The following is a 22,379-nucleotide window of genomic DNA, read 5'->3' as shown; positions in this document are numbered from 1 at the left end:
CTTATCTCTTATTTCTTCATTTCCTATTCTCCATATTTCTTCGTATTTTCTATAACATTGTTTTTACATACTCCCGGTAAATATATCCGTTTTTACACGCCCTTTTTATATCGATACATTTTATTACTTTTTGGGCTCTCATTATTTTACAATATACACCTTTTTATGTTAGTTTTTTTTTTCTTTTTTTTACTCTCACATTGACTATTTTATCTCTACGATCTTTTGACCTTTAGATTTCTGTTTATATAACGTCTTTTGCCGACCTGCATTCTTTCCACTGTATCTTTAATTTGTTGCTCACACATAATTAATAATGTAATCAATTTACTACTGTCTTGTCCATAGTTAGTAATCAACTAATTTATATTTTCATTTCATTATTGTGTATTTCCAAATTTTTAGTCTATTATTTATTTTATTTTATATATTTGTATTTATTTATTTTTATCATTATTACATATATTGTTATAATTTTTTTCTCTCTCTAAATGATGGTTGTTTTCTTTTTATAGCCCTGATGAAGACTTGAAAATCAGGTCGAAACGTCAGCATAAATAAATATTTTTTTGTTTATTTATGTTGTTCCTTTACTGACCGCACCCCCCGGCCATCTTCTCCAATCAGTAATCTACGGTCAACTATATACCCCTTAAATTATATTTTAGTTTATCAATCTATCCCTTATCTAACTTATTCGCTTATTCTATAATGTTATTACATTTACACTTTCTGATATAATCTAATAACTACCTTTATCAATAATACATTGGCATAAAACATATAATATAATTGATAAATAAACAAATCTGAAACAAGAATTCAAATTATATATAAAATTTATTTTTTACAAAAACTATCATAATTTGCTTTGGCTAAATTTCATTTTTGTTATCATTTACTTACTGTGCCTCATTCAAGTGTTTTTCTCTTTTTTTTTAGCCTCGATGAAGCCCTGCAAGGTGGGCCGAAACATTGTCTTACAAGAGTTTTTGTCCTAAGAGTCAGTACAATAGTGCCTTTCCAAACCGAACTACCCCACACCCATCCACTCATCTACTTAGTCACTCTGTTTAAGATGGTCCGAGTGCAGTCAAAGAAAAAACTCATATTGCAACCAAACTATTTGCGTTTTTTTCGTTGACCGCACCCTGACTATTTTCATTGTATTATCACATACAGTTAGTCATCGATCTTCCTAAAAAATGAAAATAATATACTGTGTAAATGAATATGAGATGTGAGTTAAACAGAGTCACAAAATGCATGAGGTACTCTTGAAGGGGAGCGGGTTAGTTCGGTGAGTAAGGCACTGCTCTACTGACTCCCGGACCCAGGTTCGGCAGTGGCTGAAATCATTTATTCTGCTACTGTAGCCAAGAGTCCTGGGGCACTAGTAGAGTCAATAAAACGAGTACTGTTAATTGAAAAAAAAACCTGACGGCTAAGTGATTTTGAAAAAATAACCTTCTTGTACAACAGTTATTTAAAAAACAGTGCTTTTTTTTACTAAGTATAGAACCTCTGACCCTTGTTTGGTAGCAGCAGTTAACATTATTTATTTATTTTAATATTGAAGCAAGTCTTGGAGATCGTCGATGAGTGATGAGGTTGAAGAGGTGATTGCTTTCTATCCCTCTTGTACAGAATGTGCAAGAGGCTTCCCGTAAAAGTGATTTCTGCAAGTTAAGGAACCGGTATTATAAATTTAAACAATTGCCCCTTGCCCAACTGAACTTAAGGCACTTTAGACATATGGTTGCATATGTCCACTTTCTCCTTCCCATGGTATAGAAAACAAACTCAATAAAAACAACTAGGTTCAAATAAGGCCCTTGAGACCATTCTAACAGCCCTTTCAAGCCCTATATCAATAGCAAGGGCTAGCACTAAGGCAGGTACATGCTGTCATCTCGGAATGGACTTGCATCAGTCAAACTATTTTATGGTTAACATATGTAAGTCACTAAACACAAGTCTTAGGTCATGGTGTCTTTCTTAGAACTGCGACCACCCAACTCTTTTCACCACGCCTTTTTTCCCCTTCCAGATATTTCCTAAATTTTCTGATTGTTCTAAACCCCTTCTCCTATTTTACTATTCCTCCTACCCCCTCTTCCCAAGTGTTCATATATATTTCCTAGACTAGATAGCTAAGTAAGAGAGAAGTTAGAAGATAGAGACTGAGTAACAGTAACATGTAGTTCTTGTTAATATGTTAGAATAAAGTCATTTTAGTATTCACTGATTTTTTTATGTTATGTAATTTGCATCCTAGAGGGCAGTACGTGATATTGCTCGGGATAAATAGGCATAGAGGGCACACCAATAGGGCTTCGCCAGTATAGAATCAAATAAGACTTGACTGTGCTGAGGAAAATGTGCTATGAACTCCTCTGCTAAATACGAAACTCGATTTGACTTGCTTTACTTCACGTAATATTTCTATAGCCCAATTAACAAACCCCTACTTAAACTTCATGCTCATATACCATATAGTATTTCTGATGAGCAAAATTTATAAAAATTATTATCAAAATTGATTGAAAAAAAAATTTAGCTTCATAAATTTGATATGTATATAAACAGTGCCCTTTGAGTTCCAAAATCCTTTCCCACTGAAAACGAAGGTTCAATGTACTAGGACACCAGTCCGGTGGCAACTTCCAGGCAAGATATGAGATTATTGTGAGTCCCAAATTCATCACGAAGGCTTATTAGTACAAGAGCCCATGAGGAGAAAAAATGTAGCGATATTATAATGAAAACTATGCATTATTACTATTTAAAATTGATGAATTTGGTATTTAAGGTAGGTGGAACAAAAAATGGCGGCTGTTTCAAAACGTTAAAAAAATTAATTTTTCATTCGTTGCTCTATATCTTTACAACTACCAACAACGATAGAAAGCCTAAGAAAACATCATTTGAGGAAGAGTAAATTTGCTAAAATACGAACACTAATAGAGTTATTTACCTTCAATAGTTACCGAGATAAAAACCATTCAACGTACAAATGTTTTAAAACATCGATGTTCAATACTAAAACATCTATGTTAAAAAAACATCGACAAAAAAATCTCGATTTTTTTTTTTAACCATTTCTGTAACATAAAGACAGTTCTAAAGACTACGAATGCTCCGTCCAGTCAGAAGTGCTTTTTCAGTCAACCAATAGGACATGAAATCTAAAAAACTCAATGTTTTAAAATAAACAATTAAACTTACAATAAATTACACAAAAAACATCAATTTTTTTGAACAACTATTTCAGAAACATAAGGTCTGTTCGAACGATCACGCATTCTACGGCCTGTCAGAAGTATGTTTTGGAACTAAGAATCTGACATCGACAACAAAAACGTTGATATTTTTAAAATATCATTGCTTACAATACATTACACAAATACATAGATGTTTTTGAACATCCATTTGAAGAACATAAGGTCTGTTCCAACGATCACGCATTCTACGGCCTGTCAGAAATGGTTTTGTTGTTGTTGTTGATTGTTGCTTAAAGGCGTAAAACCCCTGGTCATCAACGCCTAAAGAAGTGGTTTTTGAAACTAAGAATCCGACATCGACTACAAAAAACATCGATGTTCTAAAATCTCGTTGGTTATAATACATTACTCAAAATACATCGATGTTTTTGAACAACTATATCAGAAACATAAGGTCTGTTCCAACGATCAAAGAATCCGACAACGACTAAAAAAACATCAATGTATTGTAAGTAACGATATTTTAAAACAACGATGTTTTTGGGTTATAAATTGTAAGTAACGATATTTTAAACCATCGATGATTTTTGTAGTCGATGTAGGATTCTTAGTTTCAAAAACCTCTTCTGAAAGGACGTAGAATGTGTGATCGTTGGAACAGACCTTATGTTTCTGAAATAGTTGTTCAAAAACATCGATGTATTTTGAGTAATGTATTGTAAGCAACGATATTTTAAAACATCCATGTTTTTTGTAGTTGATGTCGGATTCTTTGTTTCAAAAAGCACTTCTTACAGGCCTTACAATACGGGATCGTTGGTCCAAACCTTATCTTTCTGAAATAGTTGTTCAAAAACATTGATGTATTCTGGGTAATGTTTTGTAAGCAACATCATTTTAATATTGAACATTGATATTTCAAAACATCGATGTTTTTTTTATCAATGTTGCATTAAATTTATGGTTTTCATTTAGTTACTTTTGAAAAAAAAAAATGAAAAATTGGGACAAAACAACGATGTTTAGAAAACATCGGCTTAAAAACATCGATGTTTAGAAAACATCGGATCAAAAACATCGATGTCACATCCCTACTTTCTACCATTTTGTTTCGAACAGTTTAGTATAATTTAGCTTTGCTGAAGTAACTCCTGTCTGTAGTCAAGTCCGCCGTTGCCGCACATGCAAATATGTTATCGCCAGTCATCTCACCATCTTCACACAGGACGCAGTCTGAAGACTCAGTCACTCCTATTCTCTTCAGGTGGTGCTGCAAATAGTCATGTCCAGTAGCCAACCAGAAGAATGGCACTGACATCGCTCTTGGTAAAGTCAAGAGTCAGCTGTCGCCAAACAGCCCGTAAACTAGCGACAAATGCAAAAGAAACAGCGTTTTTAAAGGCTCCACTAAATCAGGTATTAATATTAATATTGAAATAAATTTATAGTAGTTTAGACAAAATTTCAAACGTGCAAAAGTTATTTTCATATTATAATATCATATAACTACTACCCTTACGAAGGTACGTGGCAAAAACTATTTTAGATTTAGTGAAATTGCCTTTATTTTGATTACTAGCAGGCATATGTATCAGACGTACATATGCCTGCTAGTAATCAAAGTTCCAGAGATATATTTTTTAAAAATAAATTAGATTTTAATTTAGCAACTATAAAATAACATTTTATAAATTTATTTTGTCAAATATCATAAAAAATACTACTCCTACGAAGATAAACTACATTAGAGTACATTTCACTAGCTTTAATTTGGGTGTTAGCAAATATCTATCTTAGGAACCATTAGGCGTTCCTAAGATATAGATTTTTCAAACTAATTTCACTAAAAACGGTTTTTTCGGTACTTTTTTTAATGAAAACTATTGAACATAAATAGCTCTATTAGGGCTCATATGTTTGCAAAATCACTCTAATTTAAAAGATGATCTTTTATGTTTTATATTTTTATTGATAGTTTTGAACCTTGGAATGAAAAATTAATTTTTTTTACTTTCTGAAACAACCAGCATTTTCTATGCCCCCTACCAATACCTGACAGGCTTATCAATTTTCTCTAGTAATTATAAGTAGTCTTCATTAAAGTAATCAGAAATTCGGAATTTGGAATAACTGCCTTTCCTCCCTTAATAGGGTTCTTAATAGAGTACTCATAGAGAAATTTTATAATAAACGGAATTATTACTTTTGTTTTCCAATAGAGTCTTTTTAAAATTAAATTTTATATCAAATACTCACTTTGAGGTCTTCCAAGACAAAAGTTGAATCAGGCTGGTTGAAATGAATTAATTGGCACCAAAGAGGTCCTTCTGTATCCCTGAATTCCTCCATCAAAATGTCCATTTTTTGTAGGACCTTGAGGTACATCTGTAAACGTGAAGGCTTAAACATAGATTTAAAAAAAAAAGTCTTTAAATCTACCAAAAATTACTAAAAAGGATAAAGGGTTGAAATTAATTGCAACTGTTTTTTTGGATGGTATGATTTATTGCTATTTGTGTTAACACAAGTGACGAAGGTCTTGGAATAGTATTAACCAGTGGTTTTAGGTAACTATGAAAATGTTTCTAAAACAAGCTTGTTATAGAGAACGTTCTGTGCTATTGTCCCTTATTCATCCGTCTGACTTTTTGTGACTTGTGGGAATATAATTTTTTTTATATAGTATTACCAAAGTATACTATTTTAAATAAAAACATAACAAAAATCAACTGGTCTGATCATTATCAACATAATTTTATTTTTACTTTACTTTAATTTTTAATCACACTTTTCAATACTTTTCTACTTCGACTTATTTCTTCTTAGATTTTTGTTATTGGTATATTAGTGTGTAACAGTTGAACATTTTTTTTTAATAATTTATTTATTGTTATTTACAACTGTATACATATCAAGTCAATTTGCTGTTAGTGATATTATGACATGATACAAACATGTGGAGAATCTACCTATTGATAGAACTCCAAAAACATTTCTAAAGGAGATCTCGAGGCCCTCATCTTTTCAGACGCCTAGAAGGATTATTAGGTAGTGAAGGAGAAGCCAGGTTAGAAACGAGTTGATTTGGGTGGTTGGGCAGTTTATTATGGAAGGATTGATATCTGGTTCTGGCCAAATCGGCAACATAGGGGACATTGAGGTCCTGATGGATGATTTGATTTGTGACAAAGTAAGGAGCATTCAGAATTTTACGAAGAATTTTGGACTGTAAGGATTGAATTCCAGAGAAATTAGATTGTTTAGTGGAGCCCCATAGGTCAAATCCGTATGTCCAGATAAGCCTTATAACAGTCATGTAGATCAGTCTTTTTGTAATGGATTGGAAGTTTGGACCGTTTGTCTAGTAAATGTTGTAATAGTCGGAATCGACGAGGAGTTTCCTGTCTTTTCAGTCTTGTATGAGGTTTTCCATGTCAGTCGTTTGTCCAGATTTAGTCCTAAGTAACGAATCTGTTCAACAGGAATAAGTGGGGTATTATTAAAAGATATTTTGGGGCAAGACGAAGGTTAACGGCGAAGGGTAAATGTGATTTGGTGGGATTTATTGGAATTTATATTAATCCTCCAGTTTTGGCACCATTCTTTAAGGATGGTGATGTGGGATTGGAGGGATTGAGATACAATGGAAGAATCATTATTCACTGACAATAGGCATGTGTCATCGGCTTACGTTGGGAGAATAGTGCTAGGATGGGTTGGGATGTCAGCTGTAAAAACTGTATAAAGGATAGGACCAAGGATACTACCCTGAGGTACAGGAAAAATTAAAATGGAAAATCTGCTTGGGAAAAGGTCTTAAGTACTACTTTCAACTTAGCGGCCTTGCATATCATTTCTTTAAAATTTAAATTGAGATAGTTTTAAAATGATGAAAATTGAATTTCATTGATTATAATAGAAATAGAAAATTATGTAATACAGTTAGCTTCTTCAGTTATAGACAGAACTTTAGGTATTTCAGTCGGTTTAGTTCTATTATAGTATTATAGTATATTAGTGTGCAGTAATTTCAAACAACGAGACTGCTTATAAAGATTTTTTGCTCAGCTACATTCCTTACTACATACTTAATTTAGAAGGATTTAGGAACCGATTGTCCTTTTGCTCAGCTACATTCCTTACTACATACTTAATTTAGAAGGATTTAGGAACCGATTGTCCTTTTGCTCAGCTACATTCCTTACTACATACTTAATTTAGAAGGATTTAGGAACCGATTGTCCTTTTGTACCTTGCTGTGGCCTGTAAATTACATTATAAAAATTTTAAATGCTAAAATGGCCGTTTATCCAATATCTTAACAATAAAGGATAGCAATAAGCTAATACATTTTGGCGTAGATCGATATTATTCAATTTAAGTGTAAAACCAGGGATACATGATAGTATCCGTAATTGCTCGATAGAGAGGAAGGTACCTTTCTCTTCTTGTGGACCTGCCCCAATATAATGAAAGTAGATATGTAAAATATTTTGAACAGCGGACCTCCTCTCCAGAACAATTTATCAGTTTGTTAATAGGCTCTTATTGGAGAACTCTTGGCAACTATGTAAGACGGGCTACACTGAAAAGAGCTCAATTGGTTCATACGTGAGGGATTAGAGCCATAACACAGTTTGCTACTATTGCATTGATTCTATAAACATAAATACTAAAATGTTATTATAAATTATTGACTTCTTAAAAGCATTGTTTTAAAAATATATATTACTTTTTTTTTATGTTTCGTTATTTATATGTTTTAGTTAAAATTGCACATTTGTTGCACATGCATTTGCTTATGTGTTTTATGATGGTTTTAATTGATCCTTTTTTTTTTTTTTAACAAGTACAACAGCTAGTTGAAAATATAGATAAAATAAGCTAATAGTTTAGGCTATATTTGACTTTAATTAGTCTGAAACATAGAACACATTTACTTATTGTATTTATTATAGTCACATTGAATAAAAAAAAGTTTTATTAGGGATGTTTGCATTAATGTAGAGTATTTAGCAAATTTATTTGTTTTATATACATTTTGATTTTTTACTGCTTGATTTTGGACGTTTTAGTTTTTTATTGCATGTTTTTTTTTCTTCGCAACAATGCGGTATCTAATAATGAGGAAGCAAAATAACTTACCGATAGTTCTGTATCGGTGAATTTGTAATCCTTAAAGGTTTTGTCAGTCCCCTCCTCCACAGTTTCCTTCTTCAAAATATAACTGCTGGTCGTGACCCTTCCGTTGGCCAAGATAACCTTCAGATTGGCTCTGAAGATGTTCGAAGTGTAATTCTCACCTTTTGGCAATGCTGATTCTAATTTCATCTCGATTATGTGCTTTATACTACATTCTTTTGCCCATTTTATAAGTATATCCTCAAGAAATTCTTTCTCCATTCCTGTAAAATATGTAACAAAATATATGTAAATGTAAATGATTCAAAAATATTCTCGAACAATATAATTAAAAATAATACCCAAATAAAAGAGTAATGACGCATCAGTTGTATCCATAACTCTCAAATACCTAAACAAAGCTCTCGAGGAATAGTATCAAAATTGGAGGATTACAATAAATGACATCAAATTACCTTTATCCTTTTTCATAAACCGATGATTCCCTGCCCTGTAGCATCCTTTAATGAAACACCACATATCACAGTCACCACAAATCCTTATTCAAAACTGAAAAGACTGAATATTGCTGTCGATTCCGAATAATAATAATAATAATTTATTTGTTTATGGGGCCTTTGAAATACATGAAATAGATAATCAATTGTATTAATTTTACGAAAATGATGAGTTAAAGATATAAACTAATAACAAACAATATACCCAAGCTGGGCTCTCCACATTCGTTAAAATAAAACAGTAAAATAAAAATCGTCATTTCATATTTAATAATATTAAAAAACAAAACAAAAAGTATATCTTCTATTGGGACGATAGGTGTCCAGCTCTAAGCAAAAGGTTTTGGGTTACATATATAAAAAACCGTTTAAGGTCCATTCCTGAGGGTACAGGCAGAAATTCATACAACTGATTTCGGCTAATATCGCTTAGCTTCAACATGTATCGGATTCGCTTCTCATGATACGGAGAAAATGTGTCAACAAATGGAAATATCCACCAGAGCCATTCCATCACAAGCTGGACAAAGCCTCTGTGGGTCCAAAGTGCCATATCAATAAAGAACTATGCAATGTACACCACTGGGCTAAATCTTGAATCAATTCTGTCTACTTTAACTTCGGTGAGCACAAAATAATATAGACACGATCACTCTATCGCGGCTAGTGGCCAACACAACACTTAATCCCAATTAACTTACTGATTACCAAACGCCCTAAACTTCCAATATATTACAAAAGACTCATTTCTATAACTATAATAAGGCCTATCTGAACTTACAGAGTTGAGCTTTGGGGCTCCACTGAACCATCGATTACTCTTTTATCCAATCCTTAAATCCTTAATAATTTGTTAGAAAAAAATCCATAATGACCTTAATTATAAATATGTTGTTTATTTGGCCGAAACAAGATATCGATGGCTTATTATATAGTATTATTAATTACAATTTCATTAACTTCAGGAAAAATGAAATCTCTGAGCTGTAATTTGCAGGTTACAGCTCGATAGGCCTGGATGTAACTGACATATCCAGATTTTTTTGAGTGTTCAGGTAGAAATGGATGCAGGAAATTTTCGGATTTTCCACATACACAAAATATAAAACTTTTAACGAGCTTAACGGCTCGGTAATTATGGTTATATTGTTGTTGATCAAATACAAACAGAAGTAAAGAGCTACTGCAATTGCATTGAGTTCGGTAGTAAATATGTTGCATAGTTTGTGGAATTTAATTCTGTACGTTGAATTATCTGTTACAAAGGATAATGTTGATGATCGGACTGATTTGAATCTGAAGTTTTTGTAAAATATAAAGGATTTCGGCATGTTTTGAAGAAGACGAAAAAACAGGGATTTATATTCAGCTGGTTCGGTATTATTTTTAAAATATTTTGAGAAGTCTAGAATTAGAGGATCCACGAAGGATGATTGATTTAGTATTTGTGAATGGTAATAGTTTTAAGAAAAGAGACAGCCAAAGAGATTCTTTCGAAGTGTTTAATTTCGTTTTAATTAAATAGGAATGGAATTTTTTTAAATGAAAATATATTTGTTTCTCCGGTAGTTTGTCTGTGAATTAAGGAACCGGTATTATAAATTTAAACAATTGCCCCTTGCCCAACTGAACCTATGTCACTTTAGACATATGGTTGCATACATTCTCTTACAATTTTATAGAAAAAGGAACCCAATAAAAACGACTAGGTTCTAAGAAGGCCCCAGAGACCCTTCCAACAGCCCTTTCAAACCCTTAGTATCCTGCATCAATAGCAAGGGCTGACACTTAGGCAGGTACAAGGTGTCATCTCACAATGGACTTGCATCAGTCTAACTATTTTATGTTTAACACATGAAAGTTAGTTCTCACAAGATCATGACACTTACCCCAATTTCTTGGAAGCCTTACACCTTGCTACTAGTCACGCCTTTTTCCCCCTCCCAGATATTTCCTTCTAATTGAATTAGATATTTGCCTATGATTTCTAGGCTTCGCCTAGTTTCCTAAATTATCTGATTTGTCCAAACCCCTTCTCCTATTTCACTACTATTCCTAGCCCCTCTTCTCAAGTGTTCATATATAGTTCCTAGACTAGATAGCTAAGTTAGTAGATAGAGACTGAGTAACAGCAACAGTAACGTGTAGTTCTTGTAAATATGTTAGAATAAAGTCATTTTAGTCTTCACTGATTTCTATGTTATTTAATTTTTTGAGATAATATATGTAGATACGATTTAAGAAGTATGAGGCCTGTTTCTAGAAAGAAATCGGTTGAATGGAAAAGAACTTTTGTTGCTAACTGATTATGTGACTTTATTATATTAGTCCAATGAATTTTTTCACACTAAAAACGGTAACCAAAAGTTTGAACCAGTCAGTTTCAAACTGTTAGTTTTTATGTGTAGATATTCCTCTAAAACTTACAAAATGTCAACAAAGAGAAAACGAGCAGAGCTTTTATTAAAAGATGAAGTGGACATAATAAATGGAATATGGTCCGGGTGCGTTCAGATTAAACCCAAATAGTAATATTTTGTACTATTTTTATTTTAACCAACCTTTCGCTCCACGTTGCAGGGCTTCGTCAGGGCTAAAAAAGATACACAATAATGGAAAATTACAAGGGTGTACAATGAAACGTAAAAATAAAAGTTTATAAACAACGAATGAAAACGGAAATAGTAACAGATAACAGATATCTGTTATACAGACACAATTCTTTAATATTAATTACTTGTTTGCTTGATTATATTGCTATGGATAAATCTGGGGTTCTGTGTCTTATCATATTTTTTATTTCATCATCAGTAACTTTATCATTCGTAAATGCTAAAACGGTATACACTACCGCGAGAAGTGCATCCGTTAATATATTTATTTTATCTTCTTTTTTTAAAAGTAGTAACCTTATCTTTATAAATATTGTTTTTACACGGATTGTCTGTGAATGGTAGTGTGGGCAAAAAAGGAACCGAAAAATGGCTAATAATATTTTCCCTTAGTTCCGCATTTTTATCGTCTTTTGGGGGACTTTGCCTTTTTACGACCGTAATTTTATTTCTAACTTAGTTTTTTGTAAGAGACTTACTTGGAATCCACACACAAAACTGAAACGACAAGAAACTGCTCGTAGATTCCGATTGCTACAACACTTACTTGACAAACGCTCTAAACTTCCCATTCACTACAAAAAATTAGTATAAACTACAATAATCAGACCAATTTGGACATATGGAATTGAGCTCTGGGGCTCCACCAAACCATCAAATTCTTTCCGCATCCAATCGTTACAATCCAAAATCCTACCTAAAATCCTTGATGCTCCTTATTACGTCACAAATAAACTCATTCACAAAGACCCTAACATCCCATTCGTTGCAGATTTGACCCAAAACAGATTTGCGTCTTTTCATTCCAAACTCCTTAACCATCCTAACCCATTAATTCTTAATCTTTCATCATTAACAATGCCTGATAATCCTCCGAGGCGTCTGAAAAGAAGATGGCCACGGGACCTTCTAATTTAAATTAATGTTTGAAATTGAGTTGGTGTAGAGGATGGGACCAAGGATACTACCTTGAGGAACACAAGCGGACTGAGAATAGAGGGATGAATAGGAACCATTGTGGTTTACTTGGAAAATTCTATCAGTGAGAAAGGAATGGATGATGAGAAATTATGTAGGAGGTAGGAATTTACGGAGTTTGTAAAGCAGTCCCGGGTGCCAGTCTCGATCAAAAGCCTGTTATAGATCGAAAAATTCTACGTCCACTACACGATGACATTATAGTAGAGTGGGATGTTCGAAAATGAAGTTATATAATGTAAAGAAGTATAAATATATTAGTTTAACGAAGCTAACAGTTTCGTTTTATTTTTTTTCAATTATCTATGTATAAATTTTATTTTCCAATTCTCTCATCACTTCATTTTATTACTTCCATTCTGTAAAAATATTCACTTTATGCCATTCTGTTTATATTTTATTTTTTATTTTCTATACTTATTGTGGTTGTTATCTTGTTCTGTTCTCAGCCCTGATGAAGGCTAGAAACTCTAGCCGAAACGTTGGCACAATTAAATAAGCTACTCCATCTTATTTGTATCTCCTTTGATCGCACCTCCAACCATCATCTCCTTTCTGGTTTATATTGTTCTTCTCTAAGTTTGTATTTATTTGAGTATGTATTTTGCTCGAATTAAATACGGGATCACTGTTTATTTCTTCAACCATTTTATTTGCATTATGTTTTTTTACATTAATTATTAGATCATGATTTATTTCTATATCTGGAGGGACATTCCCTCTCCCATCACTAGTAACTGACTTTTAAACGAGAAAAAAAACTTCTATATAACTTACAGATTAAAGGAATAAGATAAAACAAAACAATAAAACTATCAATATTAACTCCCCTTTCGCATTTAATTAACTAAATCAACTTATAGAATAAGAATAAAATAGTTAAAATTAAATAAAAATCTTATTCCTTTATCCTATTGAAGCAGATATACACAATAGAACCTCCTAGCACGGCTGTTGACATTAAAATGTAATTATTTTTTATTACATTAGAAAATGATATTGTTGTACGATATTTCAAAATGTATCTCAGGATAAAAAAGTTATTTTGGAAAGCAAGTAATAGAGATATTTTAAAGATTTAATTTTGTGGAAGCCCTTAAGTTCTTAGTCATTTGTGTTACAGTTGGAATTAATCAACATTGTCATTTTTGTTATAGTTGGAATTAATCAACGTTGTCATTTGTTATCAATGATAGTCATTTCGCTTAAAATTTGATTAACATCTTAGCACATTTTTGGGTGCCAAAACCAGAAATAGAATTTTTTAATAGGTTTTGCATTTAACCATAATATCAACATTTAAATTTTTAATAATTTATTTCATTCTTATTTTTGAAGATGTGTTTTGTGTCCAGCAAGTTTTCCGTCATTTGGGATTGCGTATCGTTAAATAGAATTGTTTTTTGATTTGTTTTTTCCATTCTAAAGACATTGTAGCTCTTTGACCGTACGAACCAGCCGTTTCCACGTATCTTGGACTACTGCTTTCCAGTTTGCGTCATAAAGCTCTTTCACATCTTTGTTGATTCTGTCTATTCAAGTAGTTTTTGGCCTCCGACGTAGTCTCTTGCAAGCTATACGGACATTACGCAGGGGTAAAGGCGACCTGATGGATTGCTTCGAACTACATGTCCTGCCCATCTAAACATCCTCACGTTCATATGATGAGATATTATTGACTCACCAGTCTCTGCAAACAGTTTCACTTTAAGTTCTTCTCCTCCACGTCTTATAGGTCTGATTTCAGATCACTTCTGTAATTTTATACGGTGGACCTTGCATTAAAATCTCTAGATTATGCTTTCTTAGGTACCTGTTTTTTACCGTTCCTGGCTTTATCATGACATTATACACTCTTAGTTTCAGATTTTTAGAGATTTTTCGGAATTTTAGTATTGGTGACAGAGATTTTATCCGTGCTTGTTACACAATAGTATATATCAGTCCGTTGATCAATTATTGAGGTTATTGTGGAACTTGGTTAATTGAAACTGTCTATTTTCGGAAACGATTTGCTGTCCACGAAGACCATGTCGTTAGGGTGGCTTTATGCGATATATTATGAATTATACAACATATAATTAATACAAATGAAAGAAAGGTAGAAGGAATAAATAAAAGTAAAAATGACGAAGAATGATAAAATAAGAATTAAACAAAAGAGAATCATCCTTCATGACCTCAATGTCCCATATGTTGCCGATTTGGCCAAAACCAGATACCTTTCCTTCCACGGAAAACTTCCTAACCACCCAAATCTACTTGTTTCTAACCTGGCTTCTCCTTCATTACCTAATAATCCTCCTAGGCGTCTGAAAAGAAGATGGCCTCGGGCTCTTCTCCTCTAGAAATGTTATTGGAGTTCTATCGATGGGTAGATTTTCCACATGTTTGTATCGTGTTATTATATCACTTACAGCAAATTTACTTGTTGTATATATGTATACAGTTGTAAATAACAATAAATAAATGATTAAAAAAAACAAAAGAGAACAATAATTTTCATTTGTTGTTTACCATTGTGGATACAATTCAGGCTTTATTTTAATTTCCTATTGAAAAAAATCGTTGAGTTTAATGAATAATAACTTTGTCACATTTAGTGTATCATTAAATAACAATTGAAACAATGTACAATAAAGTCTTGAAATTAAACACTGAGTGAGATAATTATGTAATTCTTTCTATAGATTTATGATGTTTATTATCATGGCACACACACAAATTGATAAGCGAATAAGATTTCGAAAGATTATACTTTTTCGATTACTATTAATAGTGGAGAAAACATATATATATATACAAAAATATTTAATACTTACGAGTTCGGTTGTATTAAACCTAATCTTAAAATAAAGGTTCCAATTGCAGAGATGTCAAACGAATATGGATCAGTGTTTTTATTTATCAGAATTAGCAGAGATGTAAATACTTGAGTTTCTGTAAAGTTGAGCGATAACAAAACAGACAGCGGGTGATGACAACTGTTCATATTTAAGGACAAAGACAATAAAGTGTAATCCTTGTAATGTGAAGTAAATGCAGCACTGGGATTACTGATAAAATAAAATATTCAGAGAAATAATGTAAACAAATTCAATAATATTAATGTACTTTGAATTTAATGAGAATATAGAAATCTAGCATTTTAAAGTTTTAAATAATTATTAGTGTCAAATAAAATCGTAGGTCATTTTGGGTATCTTTTCTTTTACATCCCATATAATTCTGAGTTAGGATTTAATTAGTTAAAATTATGATATTGTTCTTTTATAAGTAAATAAAAAAAAATTCTCTATATATGCATTTATTTAAAACGTGATAATAAAAAATGAGTTGGCCATCAAAATTTTTAATTTACATATCAAATGATTTATACAATAGATATTGTACATTTCTAATTCCAACAAAGAATATTATCAAGTAATCAATGGAATTGGATTGCCTAATATCAAAAGTGTGAAAATATTTCCTCTTTCGATTTTCACCGTCATTACAATAAATTGCCTGTAGATCGGGAAGTTAAACTGTGCTATTTTATTTGAAAATAGCAATGTTATTGCCTGCTTATTTTCTCAAAAAAAATATTTTTAGCGCCCGTTCGAATTACTGGAATGTTCTGAGTACCAAAGTTCGAATTATCGTAATTTCGTAAGTTGTAAGAATTTTTTTTTGTCCACTCAAAATCGGATTTTAATTTTTTTTTATATATGTTACACTAAGCCTTATACTTAGCAGGATACCTATCTACAAAATAAGATGTATAGTTGTTGTTTCTTTTATTTTATTAAGTAAGTCATGTCGTTTTTGTTCTGTTTTTTTCACTCTGACTGACGTAGGTAATCCCAGTTTGGGTATAATGTTTGTTATTCAACTATATAATAATTTAATAATAGATTATTATTATTTAATTTATATATTATTAGCTTATATAAATGATTTTTAGTTCCCCTTTAGAGTAAACTGTTTTGTTATTAGCTTATTTAATAATTTAATAGTTTGTAGATAGTTATATTATTATTTAATTATTATTGTCTGTATTTATCGTTTTTGCCGGTTGAGTATCTGAGGTGGGGGACCTAGAAATCCAATCACCTTCATATTTTTATTTATTTTTCCTTTGATTCAAATATTATCAAAATCAATAAAATCAAATATTCGCACCTGTGTCTAAGAGATCTGACTGTTGAGCCTCTCTTAGCAAATCAATAGGCACCCCAAAAACATCCATGCTGAAATGTCACAACTATAGCTCCCCCCCCCCCCCTTAGGCACGCCCTTCATGGGAATGTATTTTTTTGATTATCCGTAGAAATCAAATATGTCAATTTTACCGTTTTTCTCCTATAGTTATTCTTAAAATTCTTTACTATTTTGTTTTTCTACATTGTTTATCATATTGATAACTAGGAGAAATATATTTTTTTCGAATAAAAAAAAAATGTGTTTAGAAGAGGAAGTTTTTTTAAACATTCGTCATTTATGTAGTTTCATTTAGTATTAGATCTATACGAGGAGAAAATTATTAGGAAATGGGGTCAGAGAAGAACAGACATAAGTAAAAACGTAGGTCGAGGTTTGTATAGTACAAGAGTCCAAGAGGAGAATAAAGGCAGTTATCTCACCCCAATTTTTGATTACTTTAATGAAAACTATGTATAATTAATAGTCAAAATTGACGAGTCTGCCAAGTATAGGTAGGTGAATAAAAAATGGTGGCTATTTCAAAGCGATAAAAAAAAACTAATTTTTCATTCGGAGCTCTATATCTTAAAAACAACACAAGAAAATCTAAAAGAACATAATTTAAAGAAGAGTAAATTTACTGAAATAGTAGCCCTAAAAGAGCTATTTACGTCCAATATTTCTCTAGAAATAGCTTTTTAAAAAGCAACATTTCATAAAAATGTTGTATGGAACGTACTAAAAAATCAGTAGTTAGTGAACTTATTTTGAAAAAATAATACCTCAAAAACCATTGACGTACAGATGTCTATTAGCACTCAAATTAAGGCTAGTTTAATGAGCTATAAAGTAGTTTATGATGTCTATCATCTTAGGAGTAATAGTTTACATGAAATTTGCTAATATAAATTGATTTATAGTTGGTCGGACAAATCTTCATTTGCCAAAATTATATTCATATGTGAATGTCATAAAAACTACTACCCCTACGATGATAAGTGTTATAAACTAGATTGTAGTAAGTTAAATTTCCTTTATTTTGAGTGTTGGCAGACATATGTGCGTCGTATGGATTTAGAGATATATTTTTTCAAAAATTCAACATTTTATACAAACAACTAGAAATTAACATTTTGTGAGTTTATTGTGTCAAATATCATAAAAAGTACTACTCCTACAAAGATAAACATATTTAACTATTTTGTATTAAATTTAACTTTTATTTGAGCGCTGGCAGATATCTGTACGTCCAATGGTTTTTGTAATGAAGTTTTTCATAAATCAAAGCTATTGTACGAACAACTATAAATCAATTTATTTTAGCAAATATATTGAAAACTACTATTTCTACGAAGGTAAAGGTCATAAACGTTTTTATAGTCCATTAAACTAGCTTTAATCTGAGTGCTAAAAGACATCAGTACGTCTCATAGTTCCTGAGTATGAAAATAAATTAGCTACCTACTAATCTTTCAGTAGCTTTTTACGGAATTTTGCTTTTCAAAAAGCTATATCTCGAGAACTATTGGACGTAAACAGCTCTTTTAGGGCTAACATTTCAGTAAATTTAATCTTCTTTAAATAACGTTCTCTTAGATTTTGTAGTGTTGTTTTTAGTTTTTAAGATATAGAGCTCCGAATGAAAAACCAATGTTTTTTTAAGGTTTTGAAAAAGCCGCTATTTTTTAATCCCCCTACCTACACTTGGCAGACTAATCGGTTTTGACGAGTAATTATACATAGTTGTTATTGAAGTAATTAAAAATTGGGGTGAGATAACTGCCTTTTTTTCTTTCCGGCTCTTGTACTAGTATGCCAAGTGCCCAAGATCTCGACCAAGTAGCCCAGATGAAGGCCTGAAATTCTAGCCGAAACGTTTTTGCATATTTGTGTTCATCACTAGCCATGCTCCCGTTATCTTCTTCTCATATATATTATCCAGGGTTAACTATCTACGCATCAATTATGAAGGTAAGATCTAACTGATATTAAAGACTGATATTCAATTATACGTTGATTCATTGAGTTTAATAAAAATCGTTAGCACCATTATTGCTAATATAAAATATATAAACTGGCGCTACCTGTTAGTTTATATCATCTAAAACGTTGCGAGTAATTTCATTTTCGTATGACATTTCGATTTTGAGCTAGTCTGTTCCCACACACACACGGATCATTTTCCCAGACTCAGGGGACCTCAAAAAGTGAATTTCTGTAAAAAAGTAGAATTCAAAATTTTTAACGACCACAATACATTTCCCTTACTATATATTCCATATATAGATAAGTGGAAGTAAAAAAAAATATAACATACAATTTCTTTTTACAAATTTTTCAACCAAAGATGGCGTAAAAATTGTTTAGCCCAACAAGGGTTCTACAGCGAAAAAAGTTTGGAAACTGCTGATCTAAGAAACATTTCATCTTCTCTGGTATTAATTATTTTATTCTGTCTAATTTAGATTTGCGTTATCATTATGAAAGTTTTTTATTCGCGTTGGAAGTGGAAAAAAAAATCTGGTAGGCATCATACAACTTTCACATCCTGCCCAAATTTGAGATAAAGTGAGTCTGATATATTTTAACAGTTATTTCTTTATTATTCAGAATGGAAATATGTTTCACATGTATATATGTAAAAGGAAAATCTGACAATTGACATAACGACTATGGGAATCGGGACATTCTTTAATATTTTATATATATACATCCATTGTATTCTTGGCAGAAATTAAATTGATATTATTCAATACTTTGAAAAACCCTATAAAATAACAATTTTTATAGTAACTGAAAAGTTATAAGTTTTTTTTTCACAATTTTTGCCTTCTCAATCTTCAACACAAGGCAACCAATCCACGTACCAAGTAGACCTAGTTAGAGGGCATGTAAAAGTACCTACAAGAACCCAAGAGGAGAAAAAATGCAGTTATTTCTCCCCAATTTTTTATTAATTTAATAAAAATTATGTATAATTACTAGTCACAGTAGGTGATTCTGCCAAGTATAGGAATCAAAAATGGTGGCTATTTCAAAAGCTAAAAAAATCGGAGCTCTATGGCTTTAAAATTACCAACACTAGAAAACTAAAAGCAACAATTTTGATTTATAAAAAATTTATCCAAGGAACATTTAATCAAATTAAAAAAATTAATCACAGTCACTCAAATTAAAGCTAGATAAATGTACTATATAGTATTTTATGATGTTTATCTATGTAAGAAGTAGTAGTTTTTTATGATTTTTTTCCAAAATAAATTCACAAACCTACTTTATAGTACGTTAAACTATCTTTGATTTGAGTGCTAATAGACATAAATTATTTTTGAGATATAGATGTCTCAAATTAACTCACTAACTACTGCATTTTTATGCATGTTGCTGTGTGAAGTGTGTGCACTCTTTATGAAATGTTGCAATTTAAAAAGCTATATCTCACGAACTATTTAGACTTAGATTTAGATGAGTAGTTTAGATTTTTAGATGAGTAACTAGTAAATGGGAATGATATCAAGTAGACACTGACCTAGGTCTGAGAGCAGAGGTGGGGGGCAGCAATTTCTGAGTACACAGGTCTCGATAGAATAGTTCTTGCTGTATCTTCGATTACTGGTTGTTCTTCACCAAACTTCGGAAATCAATTTCTAGGCTCTCGTACCACACATGCCAATTATGGACTTAAACAGACAAGAAAAAACAACCACGAAAGAGTTCAATGAGGCCCAAATGTTCCTCTACCACCGCCCTGAGCACAACTGCTTGCAGTCATGTTGCAATAAATATCGATATTTTCATTTCGATTTTCGCTATAACATTTCCATATTATTGTGATAAGTAAGAAACATACTAAACTCGATATCGCGTATTATGAAAATTTATATTATTGTTGTTAACTTGGAAGATTATTAATACATTTATTGGCTTATATTAACACGTAGCCATGGAGTCTGGCCCAATTGGTATTAGTAAGTTAGTTTATCAATATTTAAAGTTGATACTAAAATACCATACTACCGATTATAATTTTTTACATAAATGTGTGAACTGGAAATAAATCCATACATACCTATATGTATTGTATACCAATCTATCAATACTATCTTCAATATAATATATATATATATATAATGTGATACCTCCTTGATTTAATATCTTATATAGTTATTATATCTTAAAACATTAATTTTAGATTTTCTAACGTAATTGTAAATCACAAAAATAGCTGGTCTAAAGTGCATATGCAAGCAGAACATTTAGTTTATGACCGTACCACTCGACTGAATTATTACAATATTGTACTCAATCTAGAAATAATTAATATTCCTTAATTTGCTTTATTATGACGTTTTCACCAGGATCCACTATTTAAAAGTTATAGGCAAATAATCGAATGAGAGGCAAAAATCTGTTACTTTAAGTAACTTATTAAATTTGAAAGGGACATACGGAGTTGAGCTTTGGGGCTCCACTAAACTATCAAATTCCTCCCGAATCCAATCCTTACATTCCAAAATCCTTAATGTTCCTTACTTTGTCACAAATCAAGTCATCCATCATGACCTCAATGTCCCATATGTTGCCCATTTGGCCCAAACCAGATACCATTCCTTCCATGGAAAACTTCCCGACCACCCAAATCCACTTGTTTCTAAACTGGCTTCTCTTTCATTATCTAATAATCTTCCTAGGCGTCTGAAAAGAAGATGGCCTCGGGATCGTCTCCTCTAGAAATATTATTGGAGTTCTATCAATGGATAGATTCTCCACATGTTTGTATCATGTCACTATTTCACCTACAGCAAATTTATTTGTTGTATATATGTTATACAGTGGTAAATAACAATAAATAAATGATTTAAAAAAAAATAATAGATTTATTCGAGCGCTTATCAAACGAAATAACAAATATATCAATCACTGTTGCGAACGAAATTCAACGTCTAAAGGAATTTCCAAAACGCGGTAAATGAAAATAAAATTCTGTAATGAAATTCAAAAGGAAAAATATATAAATAATAATTAACAGTATACATAAGGTAATATATATTGGGTTAGTAAACTAAAATGAAAGAATAAAGTTTTACAACAAACAAAACAATAATGAAAGTATAAGGAATTAGCTAATATAAACAGTACAAAACAAAGAACTTCTTGAACACAAAATAGAATATTTATGGTTAATTGTAAATTAATAACGTCAGTTGGATGAAAACAAATAGTAATGTCTATTCTAACCTTTGAAGCGGAAGGCCGTGTAGATGATTGCCGTTGGATGACAGCAAAGTATCAGTTGTAGACAGCAGTCCCTATGTAAGCTGAAGATGACAGCAAGTTATAATTGTATATCGCAGTCACAGTGAAACAGTTTGATACATAAAATAACAAGTTCTGGTAGTCGTAATGAGACCTTGCAGTCGAGTGTTCTAAAACATATGAGACTGCAGACTGTGCTTTGTTATAAAACAACTGCTTAATTCGTAATTATAAGCAACTGAATATTCATATTTACAAAATAACTCACATTATATTACTCAATAATAAATACAATTAAAATAAGATTAAAATTTTTTATTTATTTATTTTTTTTTTTTTTTACGTATTTAATCAAACTTTTCATAGTAATTCTTCTTCCAGTTATTTTCTATCAGTTTTTTTTTGTTAATGGTCTGTCTATTTGGATGAAAATAAACAATTGAAAAGCGATCAGAAATATTCACAAAAATCTGTTTTGAAGAATA

The 22,379-nt window shown here is 31.4% G+C and overlaps 1 protein-coding gene across 5 annotated transcripts in view; it reads right to left on the bottom strand.

Annotated features, from left to right (window-relative positions):
• Positions 1-22,069, bottom strand: part of LOC106684119 (uncharacterized) — a 33,742-nt gene extending 11,673 nt beyond the window's left edge. Inside the window, exons 1-4 of one of the 5 annotated variants that reach the window (XM_014426015.2) lie at positions 21,877-22,068; positions 20,168-20,318; positions 8,370-8,629; positions 5,481-5,609 (exon numbers count right to left, since the gene is read on the bottom strand). In XM_014426015.2, coding sequence (XP_014281501.1) covers positions 5,481-5,609; positions 8,370-8,627 — 387 coding nt within the window. In that variant the 5' untranslated portion in view covers positions 8,628-8,629; positions 20,168-20,318; positions 21,877-22,068. Of the gene's footprint in view, positions 1-5,480; positions 5,610-8,369; positions 8,630-15,275; positions 15,368-19,996; positions 20,107-20,167; positions 20,386-21,876 lie in introns of those variants that run through there. The other 4 variants (XM_014426016.3, XM_014426014.2, XM_014426013.2 and 1 more) reach the window with 4 other exon arrangements.
• Between the last annotated feature and the right edge of the window lie 310 nt (positions 22,070-22,379).

The sequence above is a fragment of the Halyomorpha halys genome, unplaced genomic scaffold (assembly GCF_000696795.3).
Source record: "Halyomorpha halys isolate HHAL.00 unplaced genomic scaffold, Hhal_1.1 Scaffold544.1, whole genome shotgun sequence".
Taxonomy (NCBI): domain Eukaryota; kingdom Metazoa; phylum Arthropoda; class Insecta; order Hemiptera; family Pentatomidae; genus Halyomorpha; species Halyomorpha halys.
The sequence above is the reverse complement of the archived record's forward strand: the minus strand, read 5'-3'. Positions and strand labels throughout refer to the sequence as shown.